Source organism: Fukomys damarensis, unplaced genomic scaffold, assembly GCF_012274545.1.
Source record: "Fukomys damarensis isolate Sample0158 unplaced genomic scaffold, DMR_v1.0_HiC HiC_scaffold_34, whole genome shotgun sequence".
Taxonomy (NCBI): Eukaryota; Metazoa; Chordata; class Mammalia; order Rodentia; family Bathyergidae; genus Fukomys; species Fukomys damarensis.
Window position 1 is genome coordinate 2,310,292 of NW_022900946.1, and position 22,644 is coordinate 2,332,935.

Genomic DNA, 22,644 nt, shown 5'->3' on the forward strand with positions numbered 1-22,644 from the left:
CACTTACAGGGCCCATGCTCAGCAAGGCCCTCACCGTCAGGCTCAGTGGTGCTGTTTCTTCCCTGTCCCTGCTTGCGGGGCGACTGTAGTCCCCGGTGTCAACTGCAAAAGACCGGGATCTGAAGCACACACATTAAATAGATCTCAGAGCTGAATGTGGGGCTCACACCTGTCATCCAGCACTGTAGGAAGCTGAGGCAAGAGGATCGCAAGTTTGAACCCAGACTGGGCACTTTTGCCTTAGACACTGTCTCAGAATAAAGGGAGGGCTGGGATGGGCTCAGTGTGAGGGTCCTCGGTTCAAACCCTAGTACTGGAAAATATAATTGTAAAATTATTTTTAAGTTATTTTGGTGCTTTTTGAAAAGGTCAAGTTCATTTGTCTGAAAAAGTTGATTCACGAGAAAGTGCTAACTTGCTAAGTAAAAATGGTGAGCGCAGAACTTAAAGATCAGCCACTGATGGCTTTCCCTTCCGTGCTGTAGTGCAGGGGAGCCGGGCCACGTGAGCTGTGGGTGTCCTTGTCCAGCGTCTCAGGAGGAAGAGGGTGGCGGCAGCCTGTGCTGCCTGGGGTCCTGGTGGCAGCGAGTGCAGGGCTGTGGCTCACAGGGTCTTTCTCACAGTTGAGCGCAGAGGCACAAAAGGAATTTCCCAAGCTGAAATCCGAGTGGCCATGAACGTGGGGAAGCTGGAAGCAAGAATGCTGTGTCGGCTTCTTCAGAGGTTCAAGGTTGTCAAGGTAACGCCTGAGACTTCCTGCAGCTCCCCCTCGGGTGTGTGCACAGTGATTACGAAGCGGGTCGTGGGAGCCCCGCCATCTGTGTCCACCATGCCATGTTCCCCTCCCTGTGGCTTCTGTTTGTTTCCATTTTTTTAAACACTGAAGGAGTTCTCAGTGAAGCAAGGCCACACGGGCTCGCTCTTATGCAGGAACAGGCAGCCAGAGCTGGCTGGTGTCTGTCCACCTGCCCTCCCTCCTTTCTGCGACTTGCCTGGGGCCTAGGACATCCAGTCAGCTAACTGCATGTTGGACGTGCATCTCAGCACCTTGATGCCTATGTTAGTCAGCACTGTGTAGCTATAATGAAACACCTGAGGCAGTTAAGTTTTCTAAAGAGAAAAGGTGTACCCCGGCTCATGGTTCTGGTGGTTCCAGACAACCTTGATCAGGTAGCGCACTGCTGCGGGTGCGAGGGGCACAGACTGCTGCCTCGGGAGCCAGGACAGGGAGAGAATGACCTGCACCTCGCCCTGTGTGGGCACGCCCCGTGCCTAGGGCCTCCCTGTGGCCCACATCCCGGAGGTTTTGTAGTGTCCAGTGGTGGCACATAGGCACCGGTCCCATATCGAGGCCTGGGGAACACCCCACCCTCTTCTCTCCTGCCTTTTGGATGCTGCCAGAGGCAGGAGGACGGCAGCCTCACGGGGAGCGTGGAGAGAGAAGGTATTGCTCTTCCTCTTCTCTGGGGCTCTAGGAAGAGCCCTCCTTGTCCCGACTAGCAGTGGTGAGGGGAGCCGGAGCCCCGCTGGCCTGGCTGGCGTGTAGCAGGCCCAGCTGCTTGGTGACCATTGTTGGGAGCCCTGTGCCGGGCGTGGAGGTGACACAGAAGCAGGAGGGCAGGTCCTGACAGCCCTCCGTCCGCCGCCGGGGAGACTGAGGCAGGAGGCGTGGGGAGGGCGAAAGCCAATCCTGTAGGCAGGCGGCCGCCCCGTGCCCACGCCGAGCCCCTCTCACCCCCAGGGCTTCATGGAGGACGAAGGCCGGCAGCGGACCACCAAGTACATCTCGTGTGTGTTTGCCGAGGAGAGCGACCTGAGCCGGCAGTATGCCCGCGAGAAGGCCCGGGGCGAGCTGCTGACCACCGTGAGCCTGGCCTCCATGTCCGAGGAGCCGCTGCTGCCCGAAGGCGAGGACGCCTTTCTCTCCGAGTCAGACAGCGAGGAGGAGGGCAGCAGGGGCGGCAAGCGCAGGCCCCAGGGAGCCCAGGCCCACACGCGACCTTCGGCAGAGTTCAGACCTGGAGTGCAGCCTCCTCACTCCACCCCAACCAAGGGTAGGCAGCGGGCGACGCCAAGGGCGTCACAGGGCTGACGTGGGGACGGGAGGGTCGTGTGCTGTCTCCAGCTGCTCGCAGGGCGGTCCTTGGCAGGCGTTTGGTTTGAACTCCTACTGGAGGACACTCCGTGAGCTCCCCCGTCCTCTTCCCTCCAGCGTCCACTCAGAAACCCTCAGCGTTAATTATAGAATACCAAAAATACCGAAAACCCGTGGAGGCCGGGGCCTGAGGTACAGTCTGCAGAGCTGGTGCCCGGCCTGCCGGAGGAGGCCTGAGCTGCTCTCTGGGCAGGGAGCCGGGGCTGTCTAGGGTTCTGGCAGGTCCTCGGTCCCTGTGGCCCCCGTGGCCCCATGGCTGGCCCTCTCCTCCCTCTCACGGCTCCGTGCCTGTGCTCACAGGTGGGTGGAAACTCCTCAACCTTCACCCCTTGAAGAGGCAGCTGCCTTCCTCCCCAGGGGCTGCTGAGGAGCGAGCCTCCCGGAGCTCGGGGAGCAGGGACAACTTGGACACCAGCGGCTCCTCAGACTTCAACGTGTCCTTCGGCTCCCACTGCGTGGAGAGCTCCAGTGGCGACATAGCCATGATCGAGGAGGTGCGGCTGGACAACCCCAAGGTCAGTGGGGGCCTCCGGCAGGTGGTGTCACCTTGTCTCTGCTTGGGGATCGCAAGGTCGGCACCAGAGCCTGCGACAGTGAGTGCCACTCGCAGTGGCCAGGGCTCCACACGGAGCGGTCTGGCGTTTGTTCACGTGCCCCCTTCGTGCTGCCTGCACTCTGGGCAGAAACCCCTTGCATTGTTGTTTACCCCATAGCTTGCTCTCTTCCCCTGCGGCTGTTTAGATTGTCCTGGGCCAGTGTTGCCCTGTAGAGGACATTGGGCAGTGCAGCTGTGTCTGGAGATACTGGTGGCTGTCACAGCTTAGGGCGGGGGCACTCCTACTCCGAGCAGGGAGAGGCCAAGATTCTGCTGCTTATTGCTGTTTTGAGACAAGGTCTCACTCTGTTGGCCAGGCTGGCCTTGAGCTATTGGCCTCAGGCCATCCTCTTGCTTCAGCCTCCTGAGCAGCTGGGATTACAGGTATGTGTCACATTTTTCCTTTTTCTTGTGTGCTGGGGATCAAACCCAGGGCCTCACCTGCTAGGCAAGTGCGGCACCAGTGAGTTGCATCCCCAGCCCCAGGATGCTGTTAAATATCCTCACAACAGCTTATCATCCAGCTTAGTGTGTCAGCACTGCCAAGGTTGAGAAGCCAGTATCGTTTGCCATAAACATAAGGTAATCATGAAATAGAAGAAACTGAAACCGAATCAATACGTTCTGTCCAAACACTGGCAAAGGGCAAGGTGTTGACACACAGCAGGGTCAAACGAACACTTTTTCATCAGTGTAGGCAGGAGGCAGAGGCAGGCACGTCTCCCCTCACGTTTCAGTTCCCCTGTGCCATGACTTCTCTCACTTGAAGGTGCTTCAGAAGCCGCAGGGCTGTGGAGGCAGTGGAGGCGCTGGCGTGGGGCGGCCTTGTGACTGGGCAGCTGTTGGTGCTCCCACTGCTCTGCTCTTTGGCTCCAGCCTCATGACCCTGGCAGCTAAACCCCTGCCCTGGGGCGCAGGGCAGAGAGGAGCGGGCGTGCGGAGTCATTGGCCACTCTCACCTCCCTCGGTCTGCTCTCCTGGAGCAGGGCCTGGCTTCAGTGAGTGTCTGTAGCAGAAGGGCTGGCACCGTGGGCGTTTCTAGACCCTTCGAGCCCTCTCCTGTGTTGAACACCTTCTCCCTGTCAGGCGTGGTTTGTGCTGCCGCGCACCTGCCAGCCGCGGACCCTGATGCTCCACTGGGCTTTTACTGCCTGCCTCGCGCCCAGCGTGCGCTGCCTGCAGGGCTTGGCATCCCTGGAGCTCTGTCCTTGCTTAGCTCTTTCTCTTGCTGATGGAAGTCCACTCCCAGAGAGCCGGCGGCTTTGTGTCCCCGTTGGCCGCCTTCTGAAAGGGGCAGTCTTGGCTGCTGCCTGGCCAGTGTGCAGAGCAGCGGTTTATTCCGGGAGTCTCCTGCTTTGTGGAGTCTTCCCCTCCAGCCCTTCCTCGCTGTGAAAGAGCTGGACCTGGCCCGAAGCCCACCGTGGGCGGGGTGTGAGCTGGGCCAGCACCTGCCCAGCACCTCTAGGCTTGGTGTCAGTCCTGCAGGCACCACGCTTAGCCAGGAGGTGACTGGGCTGCTGCTGCCTGGAGCAGATTTGTCCTGGTGATTTGTAAGGAATGCGCCGGAGCTCAGGTTTCCTGCCCTTGGGCTTTCTCATAGCTGACCCAGAGGCAGACATACAAGTTCACAGCCACCCCTTCCCTGCAGCTTTCCTTCCCTGTCATCACAGTTCACTCAGGGAACCTTCTGCCCAGCACCTCTAGGCTTGGTGTCAGTCCTGCAGGCACCACGCTTAGCCAGGAGGTGACTGGGCTGCTGCTGCCTGGAGCAGATTTGTCCTGGTGATTTGTAAGGAATGCGCCGGAGCTCAGGTTTCCTGCCCTTGGGCTTTCTCATAGCTGACCCAGAGGCAGACATACAAGTTCACAGCCACCCCTTCCCTGCAGCTTTCCTTCCCTGTCATCACAGTTCACTGTTTCTGAACTCCAGAGCCTGTCGCTGGTTCTCAGGGTTCTTTGGTTTGGAGTCAGAAGCCCTGTCCTGTGGAGGTTGGGTGGGTCCTCACCCCCCAGGCCTGGGTTCCCTTTCTAAGAGATGAGACAGGAGATGGGAGAGTGTCCTGCAGCTGCAGGGGTGGTGCCTGCCCAGCCCTGCTGATCCCCTCCCCGTGTCGTCCTCCAGGAGAGCGGCAGCTCCCAGAAGGCCGGGAAGCATGGCACAGGCCCCGACAAGCCCCACAAGACCTACCGACTGCTGAAACGCCGGAATCTGATCATAGAAGCCGTCACCAACCTTCGCCTGATTGAGAGCCTGTTCACGTAAGCTGGTGCACGCCTGCCACAGAAAGGGCCACGTGGCCTCTAGAGTGGGTCCTCACTGTTGAGAAGTGCAGACACTGAAGAATGTCTGCGCTAGACAGGGAGAGAAGGGTGGAGCAGGAAGAAGACGTCATGGGACCTTTCTCCTTCCCTGCTTGCTGGGAAGGGAAGGCAGGAGTCTCGGGCAGGTGCGGGCACCACTTGTGAACGTTCTCAGTAGCTTGCCCTGGGGCCGTCTGTGCACACGAAAACTTTGATGAAAGAATGAACCAGAGGGACACAACTAGAGCTGGTGTCAGGTCTCTCTGGTGCTGGCGACCTTTCTGCCACCACTGCCTGGACTCATCAGCAAGGCCCGGAGGCAGCCACAGGAGCGCCACTCGGTGGGAAGGGGCCTGGACCCAGCCCCGGACAAGGGTTCCGCACTCTGACCAGGGGCCATCTGCATGCAGGCCATCACTTGGTCCCGTCTTCTCCAGTGGGGGGTTGGCTGCGGGTTCTGAACGTCCATTTTGGCTCTGCCATTCTGTGATCTGTGACCTAGAAATGTCACTGGTGGGTAGAGTGAGATACTGTATATCGGCATTCAAAGAGGGCCTTACGTGTGGGAGTGCACTGTGAACTGGACATCCCTTGGCTGGGTGTTGGTTAGCTTGTAGGCCTAGTGATGGAGACACGCCACCGTCGCAGCACTCCGTCTCTGCCACCACTGCTGCGGGTCACACGGCTGCTCGGCTTGCTGGTGAGAGGCTCTGCACCCAAGCGGCTGTGGTGGTGGCATTTCCACCAGCTCGCCATAGAGCGCTGACCCCAGCCTTCCCCGTTCGCTCTTTCCGAGTTCTGTCTCTGTTGGCTTGTTGACAAAGGTCTTTCGTGGTGAGACGGGAATGTGAATGCTGGTCTCGTGGTGTTGCAGGATTCAGAAGATGATCATGGATCAGGAGAAGCAGGAGGGCGTGTCTACCAAGTGCTGCAAGAAGTCCATCATCCGCCTGGTGCGGAACTTGTCCGAGGAAGGCCTCCTGAGGCTGTATCGGACCACGGTGATTCAGGACGGCATCAAAAAGAAGGTAGGCCCTCCCCACTGCCACGGAGGCCTCCTCGTCCCACTCCTCCTGTCGCTGCTGTGTCTCTGTTGTCCTTTGCTATCCGTGACTGAACGTCCTGTTGCACCACCCCCCTTTCTGGGGAAGCTGGAAACAGAAAAGAACAGAAACTTGCCTGGGTCCCAGAGCAGCAGGCCAGCCTGAGGCGGGCGTCCAGCCGTGCTGGGGAAGGCAGAGTCTGCCGAGGTTCAGAAGAGCGGTGCAGGAGAAATTAACGCTTGGTGGAAGCTGTGGACTCAGCAGCAGGAACAGAACACCTTCTGTGGGGATGGGAGGAGGCTCGTCTTGGGGAAGCTGGTGGGGTCCCCTGGTGCTCCATCTCTCACCTCCATTTCTGTAAAGTTTAGCATGTGGCCGTTCCCGTAGCAGCCAACACTCAGCAGCTTTGCACACATTCTGTGGCGTACATTTTCCAGGGTCCGAGGCCTTTGCCACTGGGGCAGAAGAGCATGCTGCTGTGGGGCAGTCCCTTTATTTCCTAACCTTTTTTCCATCTCTGCCTTTACGAGAGCTCTCTTTTCATATCTTGTTTCTTTAGAAAGCGGCAAGGTTGTTCCTGCTTTCTCGCTCTATCTTACAGTTTGGGAAATTTGTGAAATACAAGTAACTTAAATGCAGTCTTCTACCGCATGTTGAAAGGGCACAACTCCTCCCCGGAGCTCGGGACTAGGAGACACCGCTGGCTCCGGGACCAGCCGTGTCTCCAGCTGCACTATGGTGCCTCCACCAGGCTGTGCCCGAGGGTCAGGCAGAGGCTGGAGCGAGGGATGAGGCGGGCAGCTCAGCACCCAGGGGCCACAACCTCAGAGCGCATGGGCCCAGCAAAGGAGCCCCGGCCACGGGAAGCACTGCGGTAGCCCGCTCTTCCGGCTGGGGTGGCTCCAGGGTTAGCATTGAGCCTTGTTTCCTGCAGGGCTCACGCCGGCGCCTGGACATGAGCATCAGCCCGTGCTCGCTCCCGGGTCCTGCTTCCATTGCGCAGCCTTTGAGAAGTTTCCTGGGCTGGGGAGGCTGCTGTTTGTCCTTTGCTGTTTAATACTTGGAAATGTTGCCTACCTGTACCTCATTTTAGTCTGTGGAGGTGGCTGTGGGGTCCCCATTTCACAGAGACTGAGCCGAGCAGGTCTTCAGAGGCCCCTCACACTCTGCTGCTTGTGTGCCATTTCCACACCGGTCTGAACCAATTTTGGCCACAGAGTTGCTAGCCAGGGCTAACACCCAGGAAATCCTGCTTTGCTGTCTTTTGCCCCCGCAAAAAGCCTTGGTTCTCCAGGGACCGGGCAGACCACCATCCTCGACACCCACAGCCTGCTGCCCCTTCCCCTCCCTGGCTCCTCTCTGCTGTCACTTTCCTTGGTTCATCCCAGGCTCACATGAGCCAGGAGCCACCTGAACGGTTCTGCCTCGGTTCCCAGGGAGGGAGAGACCAAGCAGTTCTTGGTCCTCTGCCAGTTTGTTGAGGTGTGGCGGGTGGGAACCCCACAGCACTTCTCAGCTGGGAGAGGAGGGGAAAGCCCCCGACTTTCCAGTGATGGGCAGGTGGACGTCCAGAGGACTCCGTAGTGGCGGTGGGGCAGGTGTGGGTAGTGGCCCCCAGGAGCCCAGTGGGCTGTGACGGCCCAGCTGGGGAGCCATAGGGCAGAGGCGTCTGCAGGTCCTGATGATGTTGCTTGTGGGTTGTGATGCCATTCCACTAAGGAACCTGCCTCTGGGGCTGCAGCTCCCTGAGCTCTGCCCTCCGGGGTGCCCCGCCTTTCCCTACAGGTGGATCTGGTTGTGCACCCGTCCATGGACCAGAACGACCCTCTTGTGAGAAGCGCCATCGAGCAGGTCCGCTTCCGGATCTCCAATTCAAGCACGGCAAACAGGTAAGTAAGTGGAAGGGGAACCCGCGGTGAGGCTGCAGCCTGAAGCCATCTTCACCACCCCTGTGCTGAGGCAGGAAAGCACTTCCTGGTTAAGGCCATGTGGCTCATCCCCCCATCTAAAGAAGGGCCAATTTCTCGATCCTTTAAGCAGAACAAATCCCTGTGTTCTTAATTCTAGTCTGTATGAGAAGTGTGTTAAGAGCATTCCCATCACAGGCCCGTGATGCTGGAACTCAGCCTCATAACGGCCCGGGATGATTCTTCTTGGCTTCCTGAGCTCTTGTCTAATTTAGCTTGTAAGCCTCCTGCTGGGCCAGGAGGCAGCCTGCTGGTGGCAGGAAGGAGCTCTCAGCCAGACCTAAAGGGGAGGTGGTCCTGGCTTGTGTTGCCAGATGTGCATTGGCCACGTAGACTGTGAAGCAGTTGCTGATGAGTTTCTGCCAAAGTTTCTGACTTCTGACATCGCTAAAGGTGGGCTGTCTCCCACCGCCCCACAGGGCTTACTGACTGACATCCACTTTGCTTCCGTGCATGGTCTGCCTGAGCCTGGGGGCCACTGGATTTGAACCCACCGCACCCCACCCCTATCCTGGGCCCAGCCCAGGGTTTGCCGCATGTGTGGTCACATTTTGTGCTTGGACTGCAGGGGGAAGGCTCCTCAGCCTCCAGCACCCCCAGAGGAGGTAGAAGAAGAAAGTCAAGGACAAGAGGAACCAAGCAGATCAGGAGACCCTGACATGAACGCTTCCTCCAAGCCAGAGAGTGGGCGGGCTAAAAAGACCGATGAGAAGATGGGCGTAACCCCGATGAAAAATTACCACCCTGTTGTAGGTAGGCAGCAACTCTGCCTGTGTTGGAGTGTGTGGAGCTTGCTGTTTGCTTGCTGATGCATGAGTCACTGGGGTCCTGCTGCGTCTGAACCCTGGGCTTCAGGCCGGGGCTGCTGGCAGGTTGTGTGGGGCGGCTCACATGTTCCTCTCCGTCCTGCAGACTCACAGGGCATGGAGGAACAAGGGTGAAGTGATGCTAGGTCCCACGGTGAGGGCTGCTGTATGGAGATGAACTCCTGCTGCTCGGTACCTGTGAGCCAGGCCACCTCATGAGTCCCAGAAAACCTCCCCTGTCCGCAGCCCACAGAACCTCTCCCACTATCCCGAGTTCTCCAGGACCCCTCCCTCACCCCCACCTCACTGCTCCAGGGTGAACCTGTGTGTGTGCCAGGCAGCAGGGAGGCCAGCTGCTTCTCTGCACGAGACACGGCAGACCCGGGAGCCTGAGCCAGAAGCTTTGTGTGGCTTCCCTTCCCAAGGCCCGCATGCTGCGGGTTTCCCAGTTAGGAAGTGCGGGTCACAGCCGAGCAGCACACAGTGAGCCCCGCGCCCCCCTGTGTCACTGGGGAGACTCAGGGCACAGTTGTTTGTGTTAACCAGGAAATGCATTTCTTAAGAGAACTGCGACAGGGGTGTTTGGCGCAGTCCGTGTCGTGCCAGAAGCCCTCACCCTGGGCCCTCCACGGCCCCCCTTCTCTGTCACACTTGGCTTCCTGCCCGGCCTCCAAGTGTGCCAGGCAGGGACCCTCAGAGGTCCTCTCATTTGTCCGGGACACCCGTGCCCAGTGTCTGCAGGGCACGGCTCCTAGGCCTGCATCAGGGTGGCCTGTCCCAGCCTCTGGAGTCACAGCCGTCTGCCCTGCTTTGCTTTTCCTGCACCAGCAGTCTCCGTGTGATGTGCTATTTCAGGTGTTATTATCTTTGTCCTCACCAACTAGAAAGTAGTCTGAAAGCTGTGAGAATATTTGCTAACCCTGTCCCTGCCCCTGGGCACAGTGCCGCTCTGTGCCATCCTTTGGATGCCTCACGTGCTGCCTGTCCCCTTCTTGCCTCAGTCCCGGGCCTCGGGCGCTCCCTCGGGTTCCTGCCCAAGATGCCTCGCCTGCGGGTGGTGCACACGTTCCTGTGGTACCTGATCTACGGGCACCCTGGCTGCTATGTGGTGGAGAAGCCAGTGTTGTACAGCGGGGAAAGGAGAGGCGGCAGGAACTCCAGGGGTGACTGGGAGGCCTCGGATCGCAGGGACAATCCAGACGGTGTCACCTGGGAGACTGAGGTGGAGCTGTCCACAGAGACAGGTGAGACACCTGGGCCTGCCCCAGGCAGAGGTCCGTGGGGTCCCAGAGAGGAGCACCTGTGCGGCCTGTATCCCCAAGCCTTCTCCGCGGGAAATGGACCCAAGCCTGGGTTCTGCCTGGTGACAGTAGGGTTTGGCCCCTTGCTCTGGGAGTGTCCTGTGAGGGGAAGATCTCACCCCGGCGGTCCCCTGCTGGGGTGACTGGCTGCTCTCCTAGTGTACGTGGACGACGCCTCCTGGATGCGCTTCATCCCGCCTGTCCCCGTCCACCGCGACTTCGGCTTTGGCTGGGCGCTCGTCAGCGACATCCTCCTCTCGCTGCCCCTTTCCATCTTTGTCCAGATCGTGCAAGTCAGCTACAAGGTACGGGGACCCCCGGGGTGCGGGAGCAGCCACGGGTACAGGCCACTTACTCTTCTAGACGGGGCCGAATCAGAGGAGGTTAGCGCTGGTAAGAGGGAGCAGGATGGAAAGAGGAAAGGTGGGCGGCTGCTCGGTCAGCGGACCCTTGAGGCACTCACTCTTCTGGGCCGGGCAGGTGGGGAAGGCAGGACGCTGGGCGCCTAGTATGTAGGCAGGTCTGCTGTAACAGTAAAACATAGGTTTGCTTTTCTTGTTTCTCTTTTTTTGGGTTTTTTGTTTTTTTTTTTTGGTTTTTTGAGACAGGGTCTCACTATGTAGTTGAGACTGACCTGGAACTCACTGTGTAGCCCAGGCTGGTCTCGAACTCACAGTGATCCTCCTCCTGCCTCAGCCTCCCAAGTGCTGGGATTACAGGTGTGCACCACCATGCCCAGCGCTGTTTGTTTGTTTTTTTTTTTTAAGGAATTTTGTAAACATTAGAAAAAGGAAAAAATAGGAGTTACCCATAATCTAATCACTCAGAGTGATAATCACTGGTAATGTTGTTTTTGGTACATTTTCTTTTAAACTTTACTACCGTACTGTGTGTGTGTGTGTGTGTGTGTGTGTGTGCGTGCGCGTGTGTGTAAAATCTCTTTTTAAGAAAACAATTGAGATTATATTTACTCTTATCTGTTTCCACTGAATAAAATAATCATAGTTTCCACAGCATTATTTTAAAATATGATATGAAATATTTCCATAGTTTACTTAGGTCAAGATAGAAGTAGAGTATTTAGCTTCAAGGGTAATAAATGTCTTCAGTTTTTTTTTTTTTCCTTTTAATATAAGTAGATAAATTCTCCTCCTGCCTCTGGGCAGTGTTAGCAGTGTGTGTGTGTGTGTGTGTGTGTGTATGTCCCGGGTGCTGCGGTGTTTGTTTTCCGGGAGCTCCTGCCGCTCCCGCCCTGGCTGAGGGAGCCCGCCCTCGCCCGCCCCGCAGGTGGAAGGCCTGGAGGAGTACCTGAACCACCCTCTGAAGCAGCACACGCTCATCCGCTTCCTGCCCAGGGCCATCCGGCAGCAGCTCCTGTACAAGAGGTGAGGAGGCCCTGGCCATGCTAAGCCCCAGTGGCCAGGCTCAGTGCTTACTCCCCCTCCGGGAAGAGGAAAGGGCACCTGCAGCGTTTAGCCAGCAGCATACAAACCAGCACATTGTGCCACTGGGCTCTGAGTAACAAGTCAGGTGCAGTCTGCTGCCAAGGCTGCCGTCGCCGGCACATCCTGTCTCGTCGGCTCTTCTGTCCTTCCGTTCGCTTTCCGAAGCCAGCTGTCAGCATGGGTCACCGTGTCCGCTGGCCCTGACCAGCCCCGCTCTGTTGCAGGCGGTATGTCTTCTCGGTGATGGAGAGCCTGCAGAGGCTGTGCTACATGGGGCTGCTTCAGTTCGGCCCCACGGAGAAGTTCCAGGACAAGGACCAGGTAAGGCATCAGCCAGAGGATGGGGGCCCAACCGCCGGCCCCGCCTTGACCCCTGGGTGCCTCTCCCCACTGGTGTCTCCCGCAGGTCTTCGTCTTCCTGAAGAAAAACGCCGTCATCATCGACACCACCATCTGTGACCCCCATTACAACCTGGCCCACAGCAGCCGGCCCTTCGAGAGGCGGCTCTACGTGCTGAACTCCATGCAGGACGTGGAGAGCTACTGGTTTGATCTGCAGTGTGTCTGCCTCAACACCCCACTAGGTACCATCGTCCTGCTAGGCCCTGCAGGCTCCTCCCTGCCGTGTGATCTGCGGGAGCTGGAAGTCACTCAGTAGAGGGATTTTCAGGCTGCTCCCAGGCCTAGGATCCCCTAGAAGAATGATGGCTTTGCAGCTGGGGGACTCTGGGGGTCCCTGCCCAGTTACGGGCAATCACTTTGCCTTCATTCGTGGGCTTGCTGAGCAGGTCTTACCCAAGCTCCTGCTGCGCCGTTTCCTGCGCCTGGCTGCTCAGTGATAGGAATACAGCCTGTCCCTGCCCAAGTAACACAGCTCAGCAGACCCCAGGCGTGCAATGCATGCTGTGGGGCAGCCCCCAGGGATGTCTGCTTCAGGGCAGTTGAATGGGGTGTGTGCCAGCGGCCTTTCCTTTGTGCTGAGCCCTGCAGGGATGGGAAGGGGCACTGCAGACAGGCAGTAGCACATGCAAAGGCCCCAAGGGCATATTGGGGAGAGTGAGTCGGGACTTGGGGGACCTGGCGGGAACAGTGAAGAGTCGGGCTGTTTGAAGAGCAGTGAGAAGCCATGGGAGGTTGTGAACACAGGGTCCCCACATGGTGCAGCTCTTAGCTCTTCCTGGCTGCCGTGGAGAGTGGACTGGGCACAGAGCGGAAGCAGGGAGCCCAGCGAGGGACTGTGACGCACATCCGAGAGCTGTCTGCCTGTGCCTGTGAAGAGGGAGGGAGGGGAGGTTCGGAGAGTTTGGAGAAAGAAGCAAGGACCTGGGTGCTGACGGCTGAGCTCACATCACTACCCTGCACTGTGCTGAGCACTCCTGCTTCATGCCATACTGCTGGGAAAGCCTGTCTGGACTTACCGTACTTTGATCAGTGGCTTCCCCACTTCCCGAGTGCCCCAGGGCATGCAGCCCACAGCTGACGCCCTGCAGGTGCCACTGAGTGAGCGCTGGGCCTGTGGGAAGTGGTGGGTCACAGCCTCCAAGGCGATTCTTCTGAGCCGCTCCCTTCTTCATCCGCCCTGGCCTGGCCCTGCCAGCAGGAGGAGGATGCACGCCACATGCGGTGTGCACCTGCAAGAGGACTCATGTCCTGTTACCCCTGGCACAGAGCTGCAAGATCATGACTGCACTTTGGTTTTTGCAGAGCAGCTGTCACTTGTTTATTTGGGAGAGTTCAGTGCCACAGGGTAACAGGCCCTTGCATTCAGGGCTGCGGACAAGGTTTAGTAGTGCGCTTCTTAGAGCCCCAGTCTTTTACTATTCTAGATGTCAGAAGTGCCCTAATTCCTTCATATTTTATACCTAGATAAAAACTTGTGAGCCCAGCATGTAATGTGCGTCAGTTTTCAGGCCTGGCAGCTGGTGAATGCCTATCCCTTTCGACGTTCATGAGCAGCGATGTTGATGGCTTCAGCCACCACACATCTGAAGGGCTTCTGCCCCAAGGGGTGGGGGAAAGCAGTGTAAATCGGGGCATGGTCGTGTTGTGCGGCACACTGCGGAACGCGGGCTTGTGCAGGAGTCAGCGGGGAGCGGGTGGGGATGCTGATTGCTGAGCACCTGTGATTGATGTGTGGAGGTGCTCAGGTTGGGTGGTGGCCTTGGGCGAGCTCTGTGGCCTCCCCCTGGCCTTAGTTTCTTTGTTTCGAAGCCATGAATGCCTCCACCACCGTTCGTTGTGATTGATGTGTGGAGGTGCTCAGGTTGGGTGGTGGCCTTGGGCGAGCTCTGTGGCCTCCCCTGGCCTTAGTTTCTTTGTTTCGAAGCCATGAATGCCTCCACCACCGTTCAGGGCTGCAGGGAAAGCCAAGCAAGGGTCAGGTACAGTTTCCAGCGGGGAAGGCAGCCGTGGAACCGTCTCACCGGAGAGGCCTTGAGCAGGCCGCCCTGGTCCATGACCTTCCCTCACCAGCTCAGGCCACAGCCAGCTGTGTTTGATACCATTGTGCAAGAAATGTAATTTCCTTTGTTGTGAATGACTGCCCGTGCCTCCTCAAGTCCAGCGTTGCACCCTCTTGAGCTTGGGAAGTGCCGGGCTACTCCAGGAGCTGAGAGGGGCTGGAGAAGTAGGCGGGTGCTCAGCTTGTCCAGATTGCTTCCTCCCTGACCCCGACACCACCGCTGGGTGTCATCGTCGCTGCCCTGCTGGCCCGCCCCCGCCACAGGGGCCTCCCTCACTCTGCCTGCTGCCTGCCTGGGCCTCCCTGGTGTCTGGAGGAAGCGTTTCCACAGCCTGGCTGCCACTCCTCTCATTGGCCTGCAACCAGAGCCACCGCTCCCCACCTTGTCACCCGAGCTTGGTTTGCCTCGGTCCTAGGTGTCGTGCGCTGCCTGGGTGTCCCGAAGAACAGCACGGAACAGGGCAGTGACGAGGAGGGCAGCCTGCGAAAGGAGCAGGAGACCGCCGTGGACAAGCACAACCTGGAGCGGAAAAGCGCCATGCAGGAGTACACCACGTGCGTGCCCGTTTCCCAGACCGGAAAGGCCCACGCTGGCCAGGGCAGGCTGCTGGTCCTACCTCGCTCACCCTAGACGTGCTTTGTTTAGCTCCCTTTTATCTTATGTATGGATGTATTACTTTTGGTACTGGGCTTAACCCAGGGCCTCAGCTACATCCCAGCCCCCTTTTGTTATTTACTTACTTGCTTTTTTGTATCAGGGGTCAAACTCGTGACCTGAGGCCCAAGAGGTGCCACTAAGCTGAGTCCTCGGCCCACCCCTTTTGCTATTTTAAGACAGGGTTTTGTTAAGTTGCCTGGGCTAGGCTCAGACTTACAACCCTCCCACCTCGGGCCCCCAGAGTACTAGGATTACAGGTGTGCACCCCCACACCTGGTTCACTTGTCTTTGTCTTTTAAAATTCCAACACTTTTTTGGTCAAAATTTAGAAGTTGGGGAAAACTCTGGATTTTTTTATTTTTTAGCTTGTGAAGCAGTGGCAGCCTGCCAGCACTGCTCCGAATTTCTCATTTCTCCCTGCTGGGTATCATTCTGGGAGGTAGATGCTGGCGATGCAGGAAGTAGACGCCCACCCCCACCCTGTGGCTCTGTTCCCCTCTTTCAGGGGCAGCCGTGAGGTGGTGGATGAAGGCCACATCCCTGGCGACGGGCTGGGAGCCGCTGGGCTCGATTCCAGTTTCTATGCACACCTGAAACGCAATTGGATCTGGACCAGCTACATCATCAACAAAGCCAGAAAGGTGGGCTTGGGGACCACGGGCTGTTGTCACCACCACCATCATCCTGTCCCTTTCCGGCACGTGACTTCTGAGTTCATAAAAGCAAAGCTGACCAGAGGCCTGAACGTTTGCTTACGTTCACCCTGAGGGCACATCAGGCAGGACCCACAAGTGTCTGCCCGGCTCACTTCTGTCCCAGTGGGTTCTGTTTTATTCGGTGCCACGGACAGGTACTCCTACAGAAAAGCCCTCTGAGAGGGCCACGTGTGGGACTGGCTGGGGAGGCGGCTGCCAGGGCTGTGGATGCCGCTCCTCACCCCGTGCTGCTTTCATCTTAGGAGAGCGTCACCGCGGAGAATGGGCTCACCGTGAGACTACAGACGTTCCTGTCCAAGCGCCCCCTGCCTCTCGGAGCTGCAGGTCAGTGTCCTGGGCACCCACCGTCGCGCAGCTGGGGACTTCAGGGCCAGGGTGGTGCGGCACCTCGTGCTCGGCTCCATGGGCCTTTGCAGAGCTCTCACGAGACGCCTGTCCTGTGCTTCTCCCCAGGCGGTAGCAGGGTGGCCCTGTGGGGGGAAGCAAAGGCAGGCAGCGAGCTCCCCGCCCAGCGGGAGCAGTTCGGGATGGAGCGGGAGCCCACGCTAGGCCGAAACCGCAGGGTCAAGGGCGGCAGAAACCAGAAGCGAAAGCGGCTGAGGAAGGAGCCGGGCAAGAGGACCAAGCGGAGGAGGAAAGGTTGGTGCGGGCCACAGGTGTGAGTTTCTCCACAGTCAGAGTCGGCTCCGTGCGCAGACGCAGGTCCCCTGTGCCCAGTCCAGGCAGGACCTTGTGCAGCCTCAAGCTTCCCTGCTCAGATTTCTAGCTGTCAGCTGAGAAGTCCTCAGTGCCTCGCCGCAAAGCTGGGTGTCGTCTGGGCCTGCGCTGTCTCTTCAGACTGACGCAGCCCCACGTGCACCTTTCATCTGCCATGTGGCGTCATCACATCTTCCCGCCTCAGCCTCCCAGGTGCTGGAGTCACGGGCGTGCCTCCCACGCCTGGCTTCCTGAGCAGTACTTAAGCAGAGGACCCAGGGTGCTTTGGATGTCAGTGTCTGGAGAGTTGAATGGCTTTGGCACTTCATCAGAGGAAATAGCACTTACGTAGAAACCTGCTTTGTGGTCTGTTGGCCAGTGGCTAACACCTCACTCCATCCGGGTCAGCAGCCTCCCTCGCTAGGCCACGGCCGATATGTGTGGGGCTGCTGTAGCCCAGACACGGGGGTCATCTCAAATCCTATTTCCCTACCTCACGGCGTCTGTCTCTTTTGGGAACACTAACGCGGCAGGAGTTGCCCGTGCTGTGTGGGGAGGTCCTGGGAAGCCCCTGGCTGAGGGCTCGGGTGTGGCTCCCACATCTGTGAGGGGGTGGGGGTCCCGTGAGGCTGCTCCCGAGGACTGAGCAGTCTGTGTGTGGATGCGCATGTGTGCAGAAGGCCTGAGCCTGCGCTGGCACAGCGAACGTCCCGTAGTGCTGCTGGCTGCTGTTATGCATTGGCCGCTCCTTCGTGCCAGGGACCACAGTAGGTGTTTTGCACCCACTCATTCAGTGCCAGGCAGAGGACGCATTGTCCCCTGGGCCACAGAGCTCGTCGCCTCCCAGGGCTCCTGCAGCATGGGGCAGCAGCCTTGTCTCTCTCGGTCAGCAGATGTCTGGGTGTCTGTAAGGCACCCTCCAAGGATGTAACCCCTTGGGGAGCCACTGGATCGGGCAGGCAGCTGGAGCCCACGCTCAGGCTGCCCACCGTCACCCCGCAGCCTAGCCAGTGTGCAGTGGGACAGGAGGAAGCCCACCAGGGGCCGCGAACGCGTCTTCCCGGTCCTGAGGGGCGACGGTGGGCGCAGTAAGGACCTGGTAGCGTGTGCTTGGCTGAGGCTGACCGCTGGGGCCTCCACTCTCCGCGGGGCAGCTCCAGGGCAGCTGTCGGAGGGCTCCTCTGCTCTCCCCTTGGTGATTCTAGAGGAGCTGCCCGGAGCCAAAAACAAAAGGCCACGCTACCACGACGAGGCCGACCAGAGCGCCCTGCGGAGGATGACCCGGCTGCGCGTGTCCTGGTCCACGCAGGAGGATGGGCTGCTCGTGCTCTGCCGCATCGCCAGCAATGTTCTCAATTCCAAGGTACCTGGGGCTCCTGGGGCCCTTGTCTCATCGCCAGGTGCTTCCCAGACCACACCGTGCCCAGCTGACCTCTCCCCAGCCTTAGCTCAGTACATCCGGGTTCCTGCCTAGCTCCTGGCAAAACAGCTCAGCGCTGTTGTCTCCCTGGGAACCTAACCCTTTCCTTTTCCCCTCCTCTTCCCTCACTGCCTGGAAAACGCACTGTGTTTCAGAGCTGCTTGTCACGTCAGGAGGACTCCACTGACCCTCCTAGGGAGAGTGGCTGCCTGGTCTCCCGCTGTCCCCTGGACTCTTGCTTCTGGTTGCTCCTTATGACAGAGACGCTTGTCCCCAGGCACCACCCTTCCCCCTTAGAGGTTGACTCCATGTGGACTGGTGGCGGGCATTCACCTGCCTTCCCCACCACAGCCCCCCACTCGCCTGCCCTTCCCACCAGTGTGCGGGTCACAGGCCATGGGGGCGACTTGGCCCTCTGTCTACTGAACGCTTCCTGGCGTCACTGAGATTCCGCAGCCCAGCCCTTTCTCCCCCAGTGTCACTGTGTGACCCTGACTGGTCCTGCATTCTCTCCCTTGTTGCTGCCCTGGTTGCCTCACGCTGCAGCAGGGTATGGACAGGTGTCTGACCAGACTGCTTCACAGAGGCCAGCGGCGCAAGGGCTCTACCACTGTCCCGTCCCAGGCCCTCCAGGCCATCAGCAGCCGGGCGGAGTAGGCTAGGCATCTGTGTGAGGCCCAAGATGCTCAGTGCCTGCAGGCCTCTGGGTCCCGTCCCGGCCCCTTTGTCCCTCTCACCCCGACGCCACCCTCTCTAGGGAAAACCTGCATGGTGACCATGGTGCCCCGATTCTATCTGGTGCCCCGGAGGGGTCTCCACAGCCCACTCTAGCCGCCAGCTTGCTCCGTCCTGCGGGCTCCTCTTGCTTTTGGGCCATGGCGAACATCTCCCACCCTTGAGCACCTGCCTGTGTGTTGCTTTCTGAGGTGTTCAGGATCTGCTGTGGGTCGTTCTCTCTACAATGTGCTGTGAGGTGCGGTGCAGGGTGGCCCTGCCTAAGGAAGGAAAAGCCTCTGAGCAGTGTCCTGTGCTTCTCCGGGAGGGACAGCTCTGAGGAAGAGCTCGGTAGGACACATGTCCTCCATTTGTGCCCCGCACACAGGCCCCATGGACGGTGACTTTCTTCCCTTGTTGTCTCCACAGGTGAAGGGCCCGTTCGTCCCCTGGCAGGTCGTGCGGGACATCTTGCATGCCACCTTTGAAGAGTCCCTGGACAAAACATCGCACTCAGTGGGACGAAGAGCCCGCTACATTGTCAGAAACCCGCAGGCCTATCTGAACTACAAGTAAGGCTCCCGCTGCACGGCTGTCCCAGCTGCTCCAGCCCTTTCCTCCTCCTGTGCCTGAGCTTGCTCACCTTCAGTGATGGGAAATGGGATGACGCTGCTGGAGTTCGCCTGGGGTCATCTTCGATCGGTCAAGGGCCAGGTGTGATTCTGGACTTCAGAGAACCTGTGTGGAGTAGAGAAAGAGGCAGGCTCCGGACTGCAGGGCCCTGAGCAGCATCCACGCGTGTTGGGAGTGCACTGCCGGCCCCCTGGACCACTCCTGCAGTTCCCTCCACAGGAGGACCTGAGTGAGGACAGAGAGTGTGGGGAGGGGCTCGGCGTGCAGCTGTGGGGGTGTGGGGCTGCAGGGCACCGGCCTGTGCCAGCTCCAGGCCACGCACTCCTGCACTAGCCAGACCTGAGTGGGATGGGCCCAGCCAGGCTGGGGAGGAGCCAGCTCAACGCAAGGGGTCTGCGTTGGCCCCGCTGTGGATCTGGCGGCCCCCTCCGCATCCCGGTGACTGCCCCTGCAGAGCGGAACTGCCCGAGGAGGGCGGGGCCTCCCAGCCGAGCTGCCTCCCCAGGGCCCGGATGCTCAACTTTCCCGTCTGTCTGAAAGAACCTAGAGTTTCCCTGAGCTACACTGTCTTCCTGGGGGACACAAGCCGGGGCCGGGGGCAGGTGACAGCAACTCGGCCTGGTAGTGATGACGCAGAACGGACGGCCTTGCTCTTCCCCAGCAGTCACGCAGAGGGCCCCAGAGTTAGAGGCCCTGACTTCCTCCTCAGGACTGTCCTGGGCCGGGCACTGCAGGAGGATTTGCTGTCTCCAAACCAGGGAAGCAGGTGATGCTGAGCACAGCCACACCTGTCCTGCCACCCCAGCCTTGGGGTGTGGCCTCAGCAGGTCTCTTTACCCCCTAAGCTGTTAAATGGATGACAGTGCTGCTCGGGGAGAAGTACTGGGAGGGACAACAAGCCCCATTCCTGGGTGCATTTTAACACTTGCGCTCATGCACACACCTGCTTTGGTCTGGCCGAAGCCATTAAGCCAGGGGACGGAGAAGGCTGATGTTCTCGGGAGACAGACTTGGAGAAGCCCCAGGGTGAGGGGTGAGCAGGGACCAACCAGTCTTCTTTCAGGCTCGGCTCACCCCAAAGCTGCAGTCATCCAGCAGGCGTAAGGAGATGGCACAGCCAGCCAAGGACTATGTGCTGGACAGAGGTCTCCTGGCATCAGAATCCGGCACATTGTGACTCGGGCTTCCTCTGTCTCTTCCTCCACAGGGTTTGCCTGGCTGAGGTGTACCAGGATAAAGCCCTGGTTGGCGATTTCATGAACCGGAAGTGTGACTACGAGGACCCAAAGGTAGGCCCCCTGCAGGAGCTGCTCCGCCTGCTCTGAAAGCTGGTGCTGAGGTGCTGGCTGGGTCCTTGGGGTTCCCAGTGCCTTTGCCAGCCCAAAACACGGATGCTTCTCCTGTTTATTTGGGAAATCCGTGTGTCAGTCCTTTGGCTTTGCACATCATTGGACCTGGCTCTAAGCATCTGTTTCTAAAGAAGCTGACAGCTGACTCTGATGTGCCACTTGGCTACTTTCTCTGACACTCCACTGCTGCGCTTCGGGCCCATTTTGCTGAGAAAATAAGAGCTGTGTAGAAGTTCCAAGCAGCCACACTTCCTGGAGAGCTGCTTCCTGAGCTTGCTGTCGCACGGTGGCTGACAGGGAAGGAAGCTCTGCTGCGGCCCTCACTCCCAGAGCCGGCCTGGCTCTGCTGCACGTGGGCCAGGCCTGTAGCCTCCCTGTGAGGGAGCCAAGGGGAGCTGGGGCCAGCAGGGAAGTAGCCGGCTCCTGTGGGGAAGGCACAGGTCTGTGGGATCAGCCAGGGGGATCCAGAACACGCTCAGGTGCAAGCAACACACAGCCTCAGCCTCACGGTGGCCTAGGACTTGGCTTTCCCTGTGTGCCAAGCAGTTGGGAGGTGGCAGTGCCGCCCACGGGCCATTGCAGCAAAGTGGGGGCGTCACCAGGTGCCCAGTTCATTCTGTCACTGTCCGTCCTTAGTGGTCACCGATCCATCCTATACCAGTCACCCGGCACTGCAGGTGACTCCCAGAGCTGAGGCTTCGCCACAGGATCTCAGGGCAGGCGGCAGTGGGGAGAGGCGCTGCCCTGGGCCTGTCTTTCCCGGCAGGCCCCGTGTGGCTGGGCGAGGCTCCATCTCCCTGGCTGAGTCGGCTGACTGCTCTCCGGAACAGGCAGGCCGAGGTGTCTCGGTGCTCAGTGCTGCAAGGGGAGAGGGGATGATGCGCTGGGAGCAGATGCAGCAGGGCCAGGGCACTGGACCGGCTCTGGGGCCCCGGCGCGGCGCCACATGGGCAAGGCTGTTTATCAGAGCAGCCACTGTGGATGAGTTGGGAGGTGCGAGGGTGCGAGGCCGGCAGGAGCCAGGCTGAGATTGGGTTGGGACAGGCAGCAGGTGCAGGAGGGGCAGTGTGCGTCCTCCAGGGCAGCGGGGCCCGGGGAGGGAAGGAGGCCAGCTCCCATGGGTGCCCAAGGAGACCTGGCCCTAGGAGGCGAGGTGCCAAGGGCAGCATGGGCCTGCCAGGCAGGTGCGGGAAGTGTCCGGGGAGAGGAGAGCAGGCCTCGGAGTGGTTACCCCAGCGGCTCCAGGCTCCAGGCTCCCGATGTCCTGATGCATGTGTGCCGCGGCCTTCCCCATGACAGCGACCTTCCTGGTCTCGGGGACACGGAGGCAGGGGCAGCGGGCTCAGTGCTTCTTTGGCATAGCTGCTGTGGACATTTGTCACCAGATGTCTCTGAGCCATCTTCACGAGAAGAGTGGCTCAGTGTCCGCCTCTCTCGGGCAGGTTTGTGCCAAGGAGTTTAAGGAATTTGTGGAGAAGCTCAAAGACAAGTTCAGTTCCGCGCTGAGGTGCCCCAACCTTGACATCCCAGACACCATGCAGGAGCTGTTCACCAGGTGGGTTCTCCGGGGTCCCCCTGGTCCTCAGGCCGGAGGCCAAGGCCTGCTGGCTGTGACCGTGACCCCTGCCTCACGATGGCTTTGCAGCGGCTCTCGGGGACTGCTGACCTCACGGGGCTCCCTGGGCCCCTTACAGTCCTCCTCCTGCTGAGTCCCTCTGCTGCTGTCATCAGGCTTTGTCCGCTAGGTGGACCTCTCGCTGAGTTTCTCACTCTGAGGGTGTTCTAAGGCTGTCAATAGAGGGGCGTGGGCCCAGGGTGTGAGCTGGGGCTCTGACTCCAGACCCCAGTCCCTCGAGCTCAGCCCCTTAGATTCCGGCCGGTGTATTTGGATTTCAGCGCAACTCTGCAGTTTAAACCTTAGGTTCTCAGCTTCATCCACTGTGGCTCCCTGCTCCCCACCACCCCTGGCCCAATGCCTCTGAGATTCTTCTGAGTGGGGTGGGGCTCGCTGGTCGGTTGCTTCTGTGGACCGCATATGCCTTTGCTCTTCCGTCCCTTCAGCGCAGGGCGTGTGTGCGGGTGTACGGGTGTGCGGGTGTGTGGGTGGTGTCCGCTGCGTCAGGCCTAGTGAGTGACTTGCGTCACTTTGCAATTGATGCCGTTTGGCTGTTCTCCAGGTTTTGGCTTTGTTTTTGCAGTTAAACCACCGCGCAGAATTCCCAAGCGGCATGATTTCTGTCCGCTGTGGAGGCCTTTCAGAGGCCACTTACCTATTTGTAATTTACGCCCCCATCTATTTTCAGTAAAATTTAGGGCAATGTTTAGTTCTCAAAGAAGACAGTTTTGTCCAGGGATGTAGCTCCGCAGTGCCGTACCTGCCTGGC

At 59.2% G+C, this 22,644-nt stretch overlaps 1 protein-coding gene across 4 annotated transcripts in view; it reads left to right on the plus strand.

Moving 5' to 3' along the window:
• The window catches only part of Gtf3c1 (general transcription factor IIIC subunit 1), a 61,726-nt gene that overhangs the window by 24,757 nt on the left and 14,325 nt on the right, over nt 1-22,644 (plus strand). For 3 of the 4 annotated variants that reach the window (XM_010623494.3, XM_010623497.2, XM_010623498.3), the window contains 20 exons: nt 624-739; nt 1,742-2,054; nt 2,456-2,670; nt 4,873-5,009; nt 5,926-6,079; nt 7,880-7,983; nt 8,630-8,814; nt 9,869-10,111; nt 10,328-10,473; nt 11,456-11,553; nt 11,838-11,934; nt 12,020-12,197; nt 14,491-14,629; nt 15,238-15,373; nt 15,691-15,772; nt 15,902-16,087; nt 17,350-17,507; nt 18,708-18,850; nt 20,119-20,200; nt 21,703-21,815. In XM_010623494.3, the coding sequence (XP_010621796.1) occupies nt 624-739; nt 1,742-2,054; nt 2,456-2,670; nt 4,873-5,009; nt 5,926-6,079; nt 7,880-7,983; nt 8,630-8,814; nt 9,869-10,111; nt 10,328-10,473; nt 11,456-11,553; nt 11,838-11,934; nt 12,020-12,197; nt 14,491-14,629; nt 15,238-15,373; nt 15,691-15,772; nt 15,902-16,087; nt 17,350-17,507; nt 18,708-18,850; nt 20,119-20,200; nt 21,703-21,815 (3,025 nt within the window). The remainder of the gene's footprint in view (nt 1-623; nt 740-1,741; nt 2,055-2,455; nt 2,671-4,872; nt 5,010-5,925; nt 6,080-7,879; nt 7,984-8,629; nt 8,815-9,868; nt 10,112-10,327; nt 10,474-11,455; nt 11,554-11,837; nt 11,935-12,019; nt 12,198-14,490; nt 14,630-15,237; nt 15,374-15,690; nt 15,773-15,901; nt 16,088-17,349; nt 17,508-18,707; nt 18,851-20,118; nt 20,201-21,702; nt 21,816-22,644) is intronic. The other variant, XM_010623495.3, reaches the window with a different exon arrangement.